Below are 17,139 nucleotides of genomic sequence, written 5' to 3'. Positions count from 1 at the left end.
AGAAACAGAAATGAAAAAGAAACAGAAATAAAAAAAATAGAACAGAAAAAATGACTCAGAAAAAACAGTGGCCAACTGGCCCAACACTCGAACTGGGCCGGCCCGTACCGCGCGGGGGGTGTGCGGCGCGCGGTACGCGCCGACCTGGTCGGTGTATAGGAAATCCCCCTATTCACCGAGTCGGTGGGAAAACCTATACACCGACCAGGTCGGTGGCTACCGGCCACCGCACACCCCTGGTCGGGTTTGGGCCAGGCCCAGTTCGCTCTCTATTTTCGGTTTTCTGTTTCTTTTTTCGTTTTTTTATTTTTTCCCTTTTTCTTTTCTGTTTCTTTCTTATTTTGTTTTTCTTTCTTTCTTTTTGTTGAAATCTGAAAAAAAATCATATTTAAAAAATGTTCAAAGTTAAAAAGTGCGCAAATTCGAAAATTTTCAAATTCGAAAATTTGTTCAAATTTGAAATTTGTGCAAATTCGAAAATCGTTCAATTACAAAATTTGTTCAAATACGAAAATCGTTCAATTTCAAAATTTGTTCAAATTCGAAAAATCATTCAATTTTAAAATTTGTTCAGATTTAAAACTGTTCAGATTTAAAACAGAGAGAAAATGAGAAAGGAAAAAAGAAAAACAAACTTGGGCCGGCCCAACATACCTGGCCTGGGGTGTGCGGTGGTGCGTCTGCACCGACCTGGTCGGCGGACAGCACCTCCCGGTGGCAGCGAACCCACAGCACACCCCCCGGGTGTATATGGGCTCGGCCCATTAAGCTGATCGTCCGCAAACCCCAGGCAGGAGGCACTGGGTCGGCCCAGTAACTTTTCTCTCCTTTCTTTCTTTTTTCTTCTGCTATTTCATTTATGTTTTCCTGAATATGAACAAAATTTGAATCTAAACTTTCTAAAAATTTGAACAAATTTAGAATCTGAACATTTTTCGAATTTCAATAATTTTGCATTTGAAATATTTTGAACAGATTCCAAATTTGAACGGTTTTCAAATTTAAACGGTTTTTAAATTTGAACGGTTTTCAAATTTGAACGGTTTTCAAATTTGAACATTTTCAAATTTAAACATTTTATTTATATTTTCGCATTTGAAAATATTTTGAACAGATTTCAAATTTGAAAGGTTTTAGATTTGAACGGTTTTCAGATTTGAACATTTTTGAATTTAAACATTTTCTCAATTTGAACAATTTTTAAAAATTAAATTTTTGAATCTGAAAAAATATAAACAAAACTAAAAACAGAAAATAGAAAAGAAAAACAGAAAAAAGAAACCAGAAAAGAAAAAAGAAAAGGAAAATCGAACTACTACAGGCTAAACAGACATAAATGGGCCTGACCCATACCCGACCAGGGGTGTGCGGTGGCCGGTAGCCACCGACCTTGTCGGTGTATAGGTTTTGCCCAGCTCTTTTTTTTTTTTTTTTTTTTTGCGAATAGGTTTTGCCCAGCTCGACCGCTTGTCCCAACCGTATGTGCTTCCTTCTGCTTCTAATCGGAGTGCGATTTTTCCGAGTTCATGCAACATTTGTGCTACTTTGGCAGCGTGCCGTGGGAATTGTCACTACGTTTCATCCAGCTTTGCTGGAATTTTAGGAGAAATTTCTCAAAAAATAAGGAATTTTAGGACGAACGCACGAAGAAAGAAAGGCCACCTAAGAAGCCTGTCCTAAACCAGCCCAACTATCTATGGGCGTGGAGAATGCTCCCTAGCGCGCGCGCGCTCCGTACATACGGTTCGCTGAAGCTTTCCTACCGTGGGCTTGGCCCGTTAATCGCGAACGAGGGAGCCAGAATTGATCACGATTCATGAGCGAGCGCACAAACTGCCAGGCTGGCCGCTGTGCCTTGAAGCAATGAATCCCCGTACGTGCATGCCTGTTCCCTGTGCGGTTTCGTTGGTTGACTTCCCTTTTTCATTCTACCACTACATGTACGTCTTTATTTTTTTCTTTTTTGTTCTTCTTTCATTTCTTTTTCTTTTTCATGTTATCATTCATCTTTGTTTCATTTCTTCTTTCCTTTATTTTTTTCTTTTTTCTTCTTTCTTACTATACATTCTTTTATAAATGTACAACTTCTTGTTATTTTATTTCTTCTTTCTTACATTTTTTTATTAATTTTTCTTTTCTAATTTTTTATTTTTTTGTTTTATTTCTTTTTTCCATCTAGGCCGTTATTCCATGTAGGTCGTTGTTCCGCTCCGTGTAGATCGTTGTTTCCCTTTTTCTAGGCCATTGTTCCCCTCCGTGTCGGTCGCTGTTCCCCTCCGTCTAGGCCGTTGTTCCCTTCTGTGTAGGTCGTTGTTCCGCTCTGTGTAGGTCGTTGTTCCCCTCCGTATCGATCATTGTTCCCCTCCGTCTAGTTCGTTGTTCCCTTCCGTGTAGGTCGTTGTTCCGCTTCGTGTAGGTCGTTGTTCCGCTCCGTGTAGATCGTTGTTTCCCTTTTCTAGGCCATTGTTCCCCTCCATCTAGGTCGTTGTTCCCTTCCGTGTAGGTCGTTTGTTCCGCTCCGTGTAGGTCGTTGTTTCCCTTTTTCTAGGACATTTGTTCCCCTCTGTGTTGGTCGTTGTTCCCCTTCGTCTAGGTCGTTGTTCTCTTTCGTGTAGGTCGTTGTTCCGCTCCGTGTAGGTCGTTGTTTCCCTTTTCCTAGTACATTGTTTCCCTCCGTGTCGATCGATGTTCCTCTCCGTCTAGGCCGTTGTTCCCTTCCGTGTAGGTTGTTGTTCCGCTCCGTGTTGGTTATTGTTCCGCTCTGTGTAGGTCATTGTTTCCCTTTTTCTATGCCATTGTTCCCCTTTGTGTCGGTCGTTGTTCCCCTCCGTCTAGGTCGTTGTTCCCTTGTGTCTAGTCTCTTGTTACTCTCCATCTAGGTTGTTATTCTCCACCATGTAATCTATTGTTCCCCCTCCATTTAATTTGTTGTTCCCATCTGTCTACTGTGTAGTTCCCCTCTGTCTATTTTGTTGTTCATATCTGTCTAGGTTGTTGTTCCCATCTGTCTAGTGTGTCGTTCCCCTCTGTCTATTTTGTTGTTCCCACCCGTCTAGATTGTTGTTCCCATCTTTCTAGTGTGTCGTTCCCCATCGTCTATTTTGTTGTTCCCACCCGTTTAGGTTGTTGTTCCCATCTTTCTAGTGTGTTGTTCCTCTCTGTCTATTTTCGTTGTTCCCTAGTGTAGAGTGAGTTGTTCTGAAAATTTGGTTCCTTTTGTTCCGCACCGTCTACAATGTTGTTCCCCTCTGTATAGGCTCATGTTCCCCACCGTCTACGATGTTTCCCCTCCGTCTAGGCAGTTGTTCCCCTCCGTCCAGACTCCTATTCCCCACCGTCTACGATGTTGTTCCCCTCCGTCTAGGCAGTTGTTCCCCTCCGTCCAGGCTCCTGTTCCCCACCGTCTACGATGTTGTTCCCCTCCGTCTAGGCAGTTGTTCCCCTTCATCCAGGCTCCTGCTCCCCACCGTCTAGGCAGTTGTTCCCCTTCGTCCAGGCTCTTGTTCCCACCATCTACAATGTTGTTCCCCTCCATCTAGGAAGTTGTTCCCCTCCGTTCAGGCTCCTGTTCCCCACCGTCTACGATGTTGAACAATATTTGTTTTTTTCGGACGACAAATTCTCGTTCCATGAGATTCCTGTGTTGAACAATTTTTAATCCAGACTTCTAGCTTTATTTTTCTGTTTTATGCCGGTCTTTCTTTTTTCATTTCGTACAGATTAGTCTAGCTAGCGATCCACGCTATTTTTATTTCCATGTGTGTGCAAATTATATATGTGTTAATCTCTCCAGATCATTAAGTATGTAGTCAGATCTGCACGGCACCGTCCCATTCTCGATATGTCTTTCTTTTCTATACTTCGGCGTGGCCGCGTGTGATCGTGTCGTACTATTTTGTTTTTCAAACAGATCGTATCGTACTATTATTTTCCTACCAGGCAACACACGCGCTGCACTAATCTAGCATCACGTACACCTCGTCCACTACATAAAGCAAAACACGCGCTGCACTAGTTTTTTCGTTCGAGAAAGCTAGCTAGTGTTATTTCTAAATCATAGTTTACCATAAAATAATAGCTAGCTGCTGCATGCATGTACCGATACACAACAGCCAAAAAATCAGCAACACAAACGCGACCATATGCGCTGCACATGATCGAGTGCATGCATGCTGCGGCAGCAGCACTTTATTCAGTGTAGCGAGACAGGAGCATGCATGCCTCTGTCTTTATCGATAAAGTAGAGCGTGCGAGATAATGTTTGCCAGCAGTTTACGCGTTAATCTTTGATGGGCTTAGATTCTCCAGAGGCCCAATCAACTATTCCGGAAGCGGACGGTTGTTACCGAACAAATCCCGGAAGAATAGTCCCACCTCGGAAGCTGAGACGAATTCCGACCAGTTTATATACCGAGCGACCTCCAATGTCAGCACGAGCAGCCCAAACGCGCAAAACAGGGCCCGGAACGAAGGAACCAGGCCTGGAACATAAAACCATACGCGCGCGGAACAAACGAGCGGGAACGAGCTGGGCCGCGAATAGAGGCCCAGTTAAAAAATCCTTCAGCGAAGCAGAGGTTAGAGGGCGCGCGGGTGCGAGGGAGGAGGACCCATGGGCGTTCCCGCAAAATTAAAAAAGAGTACCAAGCCTGGAGGTGCTACACGGGCTCAGGCCTGCGCCGCCCCGCTCCATGACTTGAGTTTGCCCTAGCCCATCTTTCTCTTACCTTTGGGAAACACCCTCCAAGGGAATTAATTCCAAACAAATTGTAAAAGATCGAGGGATTACAAAATTTCGGAAATGACATACCCATCAGATGAAAACTTGCATAGAGACCCATGCACATGAGCAACTACATTGCATTGTAAATATATTGAATTTATAAATTGTTTGTATGCAAATAATTAATTGTTCTACAGTTTTTTTTCACATTTCGTGTACTGGATAATCTACGCTTGTTTGTGGTTAATCTTCTTCAATATCTGTTTTTAGAAAGAAAAAAACTTGCCCTTATCCTGAATTCTTGTTCACCTTGCTTAGTGTATTTTGTATCACATACTCTAGGATCTATCGCGATATATGTATGTGGAAGGTAGACCACTTATTGTTGTACGTTCCATTACCTACATTAAGAGGTTTCCCTATAACCTACCGAACCGGTACCTACAAGGAGAGATAACCATGAGGAGGCGGAAGCCAGAAAACCCATCTAGGGTTCCATCCTCCTCACCGGTGATACAGTCGGTCCGCTCCGCCTCCGGTGACCTAGAGGCCTTGGAGGTGTGGTGGACCACGGTCCCTCGCCGCTGGGGTGTTTTCGTTCTTAATTTAGCTTGCTTTTCAGTGTATTTTTTGGGATGGTGATGCGGCGGCTACATCCTGAAGTCAGAATAAGGTTCTCCCCACCCTATCCTCGTTCCGATGGTGCATCTAGTGCTGACGGAGGGCGCGTGGAGTTGTGTGCCCATTGGATCTCCTAGGATCCGGTCGGTTTTCGTGTTTGTTGGTGTTTTCATGTCAGTCTCTTTTGACCTACGGTTGTCATCATTGGCGATGATTGTTGCTCTGGTGCGTTCGTCCTTTGGGACCTTAGCACGACGACTTCCCATCTATCTACTACGACAAGCTTTGCCCGGCTCTTGCGATGGAGGGGCCGAGGCCAGCGGCGCGTCTTCAGCTCGTGCTAGTGTCTGTAGTCATCGCTAGGTGGTCCGAGTACCAATTTGTATTTTTCTTTACTTTTTAAGCTATTTATACTATTGTTGATGATTATTAATAGATCGGTGTATTTTTCACAGAAAAAAAGAGGTGTTCCTATAAAGAAATATGAGCATGACTCTGCATTTCTTCATCCAAATTATGTTTGGCATATCTCCGGTGAAATCAATATCAACATATCCCTCATGAAATATGTTTTCACGCTGTATTTTTGCGATATTTTAGTTGTTGATTTTTGTTCTACAAACTTTGTCAAATTTAGAAATTTCCACTGAGGACAAAACTTACGCTTCATATAGGTCAAACTTGTTTCGATACAGAATGTACCTTTATAATACCGGCCATCATGTACTCCCCAATTAGAAAATTTTCCCGAAGACACAAAGAGTTCCCATAAAAATAAAGATATGAACATAAGATGTATCGATCATGTCACAAAAATCATGTCAAAATTCAAACAAAACTCCAGAAACAAAAATATGAGAAATATAACTATGAATAGTAGGTAGTTCAAATTACGATGTGAATTCAGCCCATTAATATCATCAACGTTGAATCTATATGTTTTGTTTCACAATCTATATACTCCGGCTCTATTTTTTCATTAATAGATCCCTGTAATTTTTTGTGCTGTAAAGTTATTTCATATTTTTAGCAACATTTAAACAGCTCAAATAATATGAGTCGCCAACTCTGGACATTCTTTGTTTGGATAGATCGCAAAAAAAAGTGCTTACAAAATATTCACCGCACTCACAGTAACACTAATACACAATTCATGGAAAATCCAATTGAACTCACGGGTACATATGAATCCGTTATGAGAAAACATATTTTTAAATTTTCAGAATATTTGAAATAAAATTCAGCATGTAAATCTAGGCATCCTATGTTTCGTATATAAATTTTAAAAGAAACATTTTTGTGTCCCTTGTAAAAAGACAAATTTTGATGCTCTAACATGACTATTCACGTAACATTTTTTTTCTTTTTTACACAGGCCACATAAAATTTTGTTTTCCTCGAAAACTTGTGTACGAAGTACACCCGGAATTTTATTTCAGAATTTCTTGATATTTTAATTTTTAATTTTTATCTATTTTTAATAATAGGTTCATATCCTTCTTTTCTTTATTTTTGCCAAGACAAAAAATAAACATAAAAGTAAACTACTTCCTCCGATCCATAGTACTATTTTGTAAAGAAAGTATATGACATGATTTTAGAAATAATATTATGGTACCAAAGGGATCTAATTAATGAAAAAAATGCAATAGAAATTTTAAATAAAATAGATAAAAACAAAAGGTTCAGTTACTATAAATAAACTTTTGCATTTCCTTAATCATCTAGCATCATCGTTAATGCGTTCTGGTTAAATATTGAAGTTTTTAAGGGATACAAACTTTGTTCTGAATGAAAATTTAGAAGCATAAGAAATACTAGATCATTATATCGACAATTCTAATTATTATTTTTGAATTTCCTGAGTCTAGGAGCAGGACGAACGCTGAAACCTGAAAGTTAGAAATTTGCTGCACATCTTAGATTCCTGAACTGCGTATTTTATTTAATCAGTTGATCGTACACACAGAAAGTTAGAATTTTGCTGCACATCTTACATACCTGAACTGCATATTTTTTATTTCACCAAAAAACTGCATGTATATGTATATGTTAAAACTGTGGTTGACCATACAAACCGTGTAGTCCAATATACAAACATGTGAGATTATATGAACCCCCGCATTATGAAGTACAGTACAACTTCCACAGTAGTCCATAAAAAATCCAAAGTATCCCTCACTGATCCAGTTATTCTGGTGCGGAATGATTATGCCAGTGTAGATTAATCAAATATGGTCATTATAGCTGTCATTGGTTAACAACCAACAAGAGTACATTTTCTTTGTGTGGTAAAGTATATTTCAATATGCATCAGAGATTCATAGCAGATATAAAACCATAAATCTATGCTGCACAGACGATACTGCTAGTCATTATTAACTACAGACATATAAATGTTTAAGCCCAATCAAGTACCTGAAGGTATAGAGAACGACATTCAAGTGACCAACTACGTAACTATTGGGGTTAGATCCTCATTCAGAGTCGACATCTCAAGCAATTCCAAAATGATGATGTATTCTTTGTAGTAATTACGAATATGTGCTTCCATTTAGAGTTTCAAAAACCATGGATAACGAGAATGGTCATGTCCTGTCCCTCATAAGCTTTTATCATTCTGATCCATCAGGGAAATGCTCAAGTGCATTCTGCTTTCCATTAACATAAAATTCAATCACTGCTTTCATCCGCTGCTCCTTATCAGGATGGTAGTTCAAATGAACAATCACTGGCTTCAACTTCAGCAGTTGAGCATCTTTCCTCACAGTCTTGAAGAGAACTTTGCTGTTCATAAACAGATATATATCCATGGTTCTTTTGGATGCATGGAGACCTTCATAACCAGGATGTGAGGGGAAAAATAGTTCCTCGTTGAAAACTGCCTGGTCCCAAGATTTGGGTTCACGAGAGAGTCGACGCGCAACCCTGTCCAGAAGCTCAACTGAAGGAATGGTTGGCCTTATGAAGAAAAATCCAGAATTATAGACCCATATACGCATCGTGTGTGCATATCTTGCCCAGCCCATCGAAGGCTCATCAAACACATCATTGAAACCATAAGCTGTCATATTGTCGTGGCCATCACTCATGGACTCTATATCAGAATCTCTGTAAAGGTGATCAAAGGGATTTTGGAAGAACATGATATCAATATCAGAGAGGAGAACACTGTAACCAAGCTGCAAGAATTCCCTCAATATGCGAAATTTCAGAGCAGAAACAGCATGGTTTCCACCTGTCTTCCCTATGCTATCAATGCCTTCATCTGGATCCCGCCGGTAAACTGGGACTTCTTTGGACTTGCAAAAGTCTTCTACATTGTCATCTAATGCAACAACTAAGTAATTTGAAATTCCAACTCGTTTGATGTTAGTAAACCACATCTCAAGCGTCTCTTTCACATTAGAGTTTGCCACTGCAACGATCAGTTCTTTCTTTACTGCAACCTGTTGCAATATCTTGGCCAATCTGGGATTGATAGATTCATCAGGCATAACTGTTGGATTTGTTCTAAGAGCCTTCACAGTACCAAAAGGACCAGCACTATAAAAAGCCTGATTTTTTCCTTGTCCAGCCAATTGAAGCTTCATCGAGAGTTCATCTATCTGCTTCCTGAACTCAGCATTTTTTCTCTCCAATGATGCCAACTGTGACTTCACGTTAGCAACTTCCTTAGGTGTCTTGCAAGCAACTGAGTCAACCTAACATAAAGATAGGAAACAACGTTGTAAGAGCAGCACGTTATGCAAGCAAAATATTCTTCAGCAAAATGCACCTACGGTTACAACAGTTATTAAACAATCCACAAGAGATATGTAAATGTCTAAGCCAGCTGAAGCATATCTAAATGTATAAAATCCAACTGAAAATTATGATCTGGCTTTCAACATAGATGTGCAGGATACTCAAGAAAATGACTATCTTATGTTGTACCACTGCATATGAAGTTATGAACCAAATAACTGCACCATAAAGGCCTATGACAGGATAAATGACTATCTTACAGCAAGAAAAGACCCCAAAAGTCAATGGTTTTAGACACAAAGAATTTGTTTAAATACAACATGTTCCATCAAATTAATATCAAGACTGACAAAGGTTTTTTTTTTCTTTGAAACACATGAAGTAGGAATAGTAGCAAATATAACAACTAAAATAACCAGTATTTTAGAATTACGTGAGAGCAAAAGCACAAGGAAAATAATCTGAAGGTGAAAGCTCAGACTACATGGAGGAGGCTTTTACAGAGTAGAGTGTAGATAGTGAGAACTATCAAATCACCTAGAAGTTTAAGTTCACAGTTTTGTTCTCTATCTTCTAAGGTTGTTTGCAATTTCCCCTCCCCATTGCTAACAAGTTGTGTGTCTGCTTTATGTTTTGGTCAAATTCATTTCCACATACTTCTTTGATTCAGCTTACTGTTAGGACCTTGAATATATGCCAGCTATGGCACCAAAACCTGACAGCAAGTGCTCAAAAGTACTGTTTGCTCATTCAAAGATAAAATAATGAATACATGTGCTGCTAAACATAACACGTGAACAAGCTACTGGTTGCAGGAATTGCAAAACATGCTAGTGATTGTGCAAAGGTGATGATTTGCTACCCAATCTAGCAGCACCTGCTGCAAACATCGCTGAAAACAATACAAGAGTCCAATGATTCTACTGAGTACCAACTACTTTACCAGATGTAATAAACAGCATAACTACATCCTTGTGTAATCACAAAGTACAGCAGAAACCTGAAAAACAGAGCAAAATGCAAACCTTGCCTTCTTCCACTACAATAATCAACTTCTGAGCGCCCCCCTTATCCATTTTGAGGTTATGACAATGTTTTATGCTTATCTAGGCAACTGATTTCATATCACCCGTTTTCTAAGCATTCTCCAACAGTGTGCTCACAGTTGGTCCAAACGGAAAATACACGCCATCCCAAATTCCCTAACACTTCATAGTTCTCACGCATACCTGGTTGATTTCGATTCTAAGATTCATCAACTGCAGTTACACTGTTGCATTCGTCCGACAAGAATCGTATATGATTGATCTCACAACAAGAGGATCAAAGACTGGTAAACCTTCAACCACGATAAACCACAAGACTAATAAGTCGTCTCCCTTTCTCTCCCATACAACGAAACGAACAGGCGAGGAACAAGGGATAAATAGGTTACCCGGCGAGGCCAATGGATTGCGGAGTCGGGGGAGCGGGAGATGAGGCCTTCGGGGTAGATGAACGCGCAGACGCAGCCGAGAGTAACGCCGACGGCCACCGCCGCCGCGATGCGGGACCCGCGCGACAGCGGCTGCCCGCTGGCCCCGCCGCCGCGCATCAGAGGAGCCTCTCGCCGGCCGGCCATCTCCTCGGCGCCGCCGCCGCCGCCGCCGAGATCGGAAGAGAACTATGGAAATGAATGGGTAGTTCCTCTCTCCTTTTTTTTCCGTTAATTTGCAAGATTCCTTGCTCGTTTTCTTCAGAGTACTGGCCGAGACGTGACGACCGGCTTTCAGCTTTGTTTAAGTGGTACGAACTGTACGGAAAATTGGATTAGGGCATGCACGTACTCCATCCGTCCGCGGATCGCGAATGTGTACGATTTTTAGAAGTTTAATATTTTTAAAATTGACTAGATTTATACACAAAAATAGTAAGTGAGATCAAACTAGTACTATACTATTATTGAACTACATATCAAGAGCCTAGCCATATTAATTTGGTGTTATAAATGTTGCTACTTTTGCTAAAAAGTTAGTTAAAGTTAATGAAGTTTGTTGTGGACGGAAGAAGTATACCATGGCTGATAATGATTTTTCAAAACTTAGATAATGATTTTATCTTATTATTTACGTTATTTGAGGAAGATAAAAAGCATATAAAAGATTATACTCGTACAAAATACTATCTCTCAATGCTACTTTGAGTGACTACTGTTTATGTTTTTAAAATCATAGAGATTAAATTTAGCTAGAGAATGATTAAGATAAACGTCTTGCCATATATTGCTTACTAGTCCCTCCGCTAATAATTAGATTGCGTTCTAGGTTTAGTCAAAGTCAAACTTTTTAAGTTTGATTAATATTTAGCAAAGAATAAAAGTATCGACAACGAATAACCTATAGTATTTGAATCATCATAAGTTATTTTTTTTATGTTATATGTATTTCAGTTAATGAATGCTGATACTTTTTCCTATATTTTTTTTTGTCAAAATTAACAAATTTTGACTCTACAAAATGCTAAAACGCAAAGTAATAAAAAAAACAAAGGGAGTAACATACTCCTAACTTAGCAACCATCATACCTTTTATCGATAATTCTTAGTTTAAAATTTACTGCTAGGTGAATTTTTTTTCTTGTTTGCAGAAACATCGGAAAACAACGCTAATAAAAGGAAGAAACAACCGACTCTCACTGAACCATGTGCTTTGATGGATCCAAACACCCTCAATGGAGTAGGCATGTGTGAGTTGTCTTGATGGTGCATCTCGACTTCAACGCCACCAAACTGGATAACTTGGGGTCAATCCGAAGAAGTTACAAGCATCATATGCAAGACCATATGAGAGTTTTAGATATGAAGGTCCCATTGTTTGCTCAAACCGAATATGCAACATATACATTGAGATTTGTAGGCTCGTTGAAGTGAAACCAACAAGTCTAAAATCACCTCAATCGATGTCTGGACAAAGATTTGGGACTAAAATATTGAACCTTGCATGGGTCTAGAACGGGAATCGGCCACCCGTACAACTAAGGATGGTTGGATCAATGATTTTACCACACGGTCACAACCACAGACAATGGGTATAACTTTGCCGTTTTAACTCCAATTTTTCTCGGCTTGCTTCCTTAGATTTACGAAAACAAAAAGGAAATTAATGGGAGACTCTAATTCCCCTCCCAACCCTTATATGGTAAGGGTGAGCCAATAAATAAAGTAAAGGTCTTGGCACTTAGTACATAGTCATCCATTTTAGGGAGCCAACCCTACCAGCCAAAAAAAGAGAGAGGTGGGGCTCCATTTTCGTCTCCAACTTGGAGAACACCTCCACCAAGTCCAAGGGCAAGGGAAGAACACACCTTCTCTAGTGGGATACAAGAAATAAGAGAAGTAGGGCACTTCTACCATCTCCTGGGTGGTCCTTGGGGCTAGCACTGACATGCCTCCTTCGTACACACGACTCCACCACCATCACCATCTCCCTATATTGTATCCCTATGTTCTTATGTAGTTAATGCTTCACTTTTATTATAAATATTATTTGCCCTGAAGAATAATTAGTTGTTCCAAAGCTTTCCTAATTTGTTTTTATGTGGGTTTTCATATCTATGTTGACCGGTAGACGCAGATCAAGTCCTTTGAGACATCTGTGAGTTTATGCCTATGCACATAAACATATAGGTTGCGCCAAAATGTATTTTGTGGGGCTAAAAGGTATCACGGTGACAATAAGTACATTGAAGTCATTGCTCATGCATTAGGGAGAGTTAGAAGAACCAATGGCCATTTGCTGCAACCATGTGGAAACCCTTAGTTACCATTGTAGTTTGCACTTGGATAGTGATAGAATATTTGGGGGTTGGCATGGTTTTTTTACCTTTCTTATATTACCTCTCTAGAGATAATAGGAAGGCGGTGTGCTTAACTTCTTAGTAACAACAAAAGAGGTATTGTGATGAAACCCGATCACGTGCATGTGATCTTTCAAAATCATGTCACCACTGAATGCAATACTCTATTTACTACTTAATTATAAGCATGTGAATACCCACTTGCTTGGGAAAGTATTTGAGACATGTGAGAAGTTGCATTGCATATAACTTATCAAGAAGAGCTTATTTGTGCCTTCATGTTTATGAGAGAGATGTCAGGTGAACTCATCATTGCCGATTCAATTTTCACTATTATAAACACTTTTACATTTTTTAAAATGCAAAATTTATATTGTGTTTACTTTTTGTAGATTTTAATTTATTTGCAAATTTTATTTCTAGCACCAACCACCTTTGCCAAGATCTTTTCACAGCGTCGTGTTACCTAACAACTACACGTTTGAGTTGGGGACACAAGACAACTTCTTTTGGTTTTGCAGGCATTGCTTGAACTGATGCCCCACAAGTTGTTGCGGTAACTCTTAGAAGCTGGTGAAGAAGATTTGATATTTCATAAAAGCATTAGGAGTAACACATATATTTATCTTCTGATATACATGGCATCCACCACAATTGTTGGGGGAACTTTTAGAAGATAGGCGATTAAATTTGATATTTCATATATTTGGAGTAACGCACAATATTTTTCTAAATCGGGCAATTTAGCAAATTTCACAAAACGTAAACAAAGACCTGAGCAACAATGGGAGAGTTTCTAGGAAATTAAATTACACCAACAAATTTGGTTGGGATATACGGTTCATGTGGCTTTGAATTAAAAAAGAGGATTGGTGTGCCTCGGTGAAGAACCAAACTAAAATGGAAGAACGGAACAGGGCTGGCATAGTTGCTCACGTGGCAATTATAACGGTTCAGGGTAGTACCCCTATTAGATTTTGTTTGTTCTTTTTTTAATGCATCATGCATCATATCATCCACAAGATTTTATCAAATAAAAATTATTTTGAAAAAAAACTATTTTGAGTTTCCCCCTCTGATATGGTTTATATATATAACCTCCTCTTGTCTATTCTTTTAAACAAAACCCTAACACCAAAACTATCTAACATATTGTTGTGGGTATACTTTATGGGTATATCAACGGCATGGCCTAGATCCGGCAAGCCCGGGTGGCCCATAGTTGGTGGTGAGGCATGTGGCCCATCGGACGGCCCAGTTGCTGTAGATCATGAAGGATGAAGTCCAGCCCAGGAACAGGAAGCCGGATCTCAACCGACCTACGAAGGAGGCCGGATCCGTGGAGGCCCATGAAGTATCCGGATCCAGCACGACCTAGAAGGAAGGCGGATCCTTGACGTACACGGCAAGACATTGTACCGTAGTTAGGCAACTTGTATTCCGGCTAGGACTCTCCATGTAAACCCTAGATCCGTGCGCCTATATAAGTCGGATCCCGGGAGCCCTAGAGGCACAACCACAACTCATTGTAACAACGCGAAAGCGCCCAGATAATTCCAGACAAGCAGCAGTAGGCCCTGTCATCGTGCAGGTGTTCCGAAGCTGGGTAACTCGCGTACCACCGTCCCGTGTGCACTCCGCCCTATGGCCCCTACTTCTTTTCCCCCTCGCGAGGATCCCTCCTCCGAGGTACCGTCGATTAGGCAACGACAGTTGGCGCCCACCGTGGGGCCTGTGGCGTCTGGAGGCCGGAACCGGGAGGGTTCCGCCATGGGAAGCTACGACGACACCATCGCTGTGGGGCGCATCCTCTACGCCGGAAATCTGCCGATCGTCCCTCCGGATGAGTGTTGGATTCCGGCTAGGACAAACCCCGTCAAGCTCTCCATCGTCCCAATTGGCGGCATACACATCTTCATCGGGGAAACCGTCGATTCCGACGGAAACCCACTGGTAAGTAACGCGGACGCGACCGCCGCAGAGCTGGACGCTGTCGCGAAGATCCGATCTGAGATGCAGGAGCTTCCTAAGGAAGATTCCGCCTCGGATCCGGAATTTTCAAAGCCCACCCAATCCGCCCCTGAGCAGGAAACAACGGTGGAAGACCAATGCAGATCCGCCTGGGTCTCCCAGGTGTTAGAAAAGCAGAGGTGCCACTTCGTACACTTCTTGGCCCATACCGCCGGAACCGCCCCTCAAGAAGACGGAGCTGGTCCTGAGCAGGCAGAGGCACCGGAAAACGACGCGGATCCGGATCAGGCTGAGCCTGTCGGAGAAAGCGAAACTCCGGTTGAAGAGTCGATTTTGGGCAATCTAAGCCCAATTTCCGGAGATATCCCCTCCATGGATACTGACGAGTTTAACCGCAAGCTAGGGGAGTACGGTTTCGGTGATCAACCTGAGGTCGACTCCGCCCAGCCTAAGCAGGTTCTCGCAACCGTAGCAGCGCTGGGCAACCTGGATCAGAAGAGGCAACCAACCAATCTGACCCTCAGCCGTCCCACCAAGGATCTCCAATGTCACGAGAGCGACCCCGCAGGGAGTCTTCCTCGGAGGAACTCCTGTCAGTTGAAGAGATGGTTGCACGAGCGGTTCTTAACAAACCTATAACCCCAGGCGACGCCGCAGATCCGGAGGCCCTAGAGGCCACTAGAAAGGAAATGCTGGCCACAGCCAAGAAGCTCGCCGATGCCGCAGCCGCATTAAGGGATGAAAGGGCAGAAGCTGCAGGTTTGGTGGACCAATTCGACAGACAGGATCGCGAAATTGCTGCCACACTCGAGCATGTCAAGAGCATGGCACAAGAGTGGGAAGTAAAGATGACCTATGCGCAGGCGGAGGCCGATCGAATTGTTAGAGAAGCAATTCCGCCTCGCAGAATCAACTTCGCCACGCCCGCAGAGCAGCAGCCGCTGGAAACCCCAAAGGACAACATGCTAAAAGCTGCGGAGCTGTTAAAGAAGAAGGACGAAGAGGTTGATATCAACTACCTCCGCAAACTTGTCGCTTCAGCAATGCAGCAGCAAAGCAAGGCGGATACTTCGCGCAGGTTAGAATCCAATCCGGATAACTGTGTATCTACCGCGCAGAAGGACGCCCGCGCCAATCGGCATCCTGATGATGAATCACACACCGGATCCTCGGAGCGCAGAAGAAGAACCAGGGAACACCCAAATCCGATCCCCGTTCCGTCAAAGACGCCTTCGTCAGATCCAAGAAAGGGAAAGGATGCAATGTACTCTGGACGAGACAAATATCGCAACCCCTCTCCTCCGCCTAATGGTTACCCGCGACCCCCTCGCCGCCGTAGTCCAGCCGGAAACACCAGGCCCCCAGGGCATGGTGGGATCGTTATCCGCGACAACGTGCTGCCAAGAAACAGAAACAGGGAGCGCTCGCCGGAACCTCGCCGGAACCAGAACAACGTTCGTGAGCCCGAGCCCAGGAGGAGTCGGAATGAGGAGCACGACCCAGAGCCTCGCCGGAGCCGCGACCCAGAGCCTCGCCGGAGCCGGAACGACCAGGGCAGCCAGCGCCAAGGCGAAGGCAGCCACAGAAGCCGGAGCCAGCACCGGGAAGGCCGAGGAGAATCGGAAGGCGGAAGCAAGAAATCGGACCGACCACCTCGCAGGTCTCCCTCACCACCACCTAGCGGTGGCGGCGGAGGTGGAGGCGGAGGCGACGGCCGGAGATCTCGCTCTCGCTCACAATCTCCTCGCCACGGCTCACGCGACGCGCGGGAACGCCTCAACGAATACAGAACCGACTACATTGGTCCGAAGTGCTTTGGCAGGATGATTCGAGAGGAACCAAAGCCAAGGATGAACCTCAAGCTACCCGGAAACCTGAAGCATTATGATGGCACCGAAAGGCCGGATACCTGGATTGAGGATTACTATAATGCAGTAACCTTTGCCGGAGGAACCCCTAACATCGCCTGCCGCATACTCCAGTTGTACCTTGTAGGTCCAGCACGGATCTGGCTCAGTGACCTCGAGAAGAACTCCATCTTTTGCTGGTTCGACCTGAAGACCGCTTTCGAGAAACACTTCAGAGGCACCTACAAAAGACCTGCCACGGCAAGCGACCTGCAAGCCTGCATCCAGAAGAAAGGAGAAACCTCAAGAAACTACCTCACACGATGGTTGGCATGCAGGAACGAGTGCGAAAACGTCGACCACACCACCGCCATGTACGCCTTCATTGGTGGACTA

At 42.8% G+C, this 17,139-nt stretch overlaps 1 protein-coding gene across 1 annotated transcript; it reads right to left on the bottom strand.

Moving 5' to 3' along the window:
* Window positions 1-7,564: 7,564 nt before the first annotated feature.
* Window positions 7,565-10,843, bottom strand: LOC127332838 (arabinosyltransferase RRA3). The gene is made up of 2 exons (XM_051359179.2): window positions 10,527-10,843; window positions 7,565-9,048 (listed from the first exon to the last, which is right to left on the bottom strand). The coding sequence occupies exons 1-2, from the start codon at window positions 10,710-10,712 to the stop codon at window positions 7,960-7,962; spliced, it is 1,275 nt and encodes a 424-aa protein (XP_051215139.1). The 5' UTR covers window positions 10,713-10,843; the 3' UTR covers window positions 7,565-7,959.
* Window positions 10,844-17,139: the final 6,296 nt, after the last annotated feature.

The sequence above is a fragment of the Lolium perenne genome, chromosome 2, assembly GCF_019359855.2.
Source record: "Lolium perenne isolate Kyuss_39 chromosome 2, Kyuss_2.0, whole genome shotgun sequence".
NCBI lineage: Eukaryota > Viridiplantae > Streptophyta > Magnoliopsida > Poales > Poaceae > Lolium > Lolium perenne.
The sequence above is the reverse complement of the archived record's forward strand: the minus strand, read 5'-3'. Positions and strand labels throughout refer to the sequence as shown.

Bases quoted from the DNA above. Each gene is read 5' to 3' on its own strand.
- LOC127332838 (XM_051359179.2), bottom strand. From the start codon at position 10,712: ATGGCCGGCCGGCGAGAGGCTCCTCTGATGCGCGGCGGCGGGGCCAGC. The intron at 9,049-10,526 runs GTAACCTATTTA...TCTTTATGTTAG, and splicing joins CAATCCATTGGCCTCGCCGG to GTTGACTCAGTTGCTTGCAA.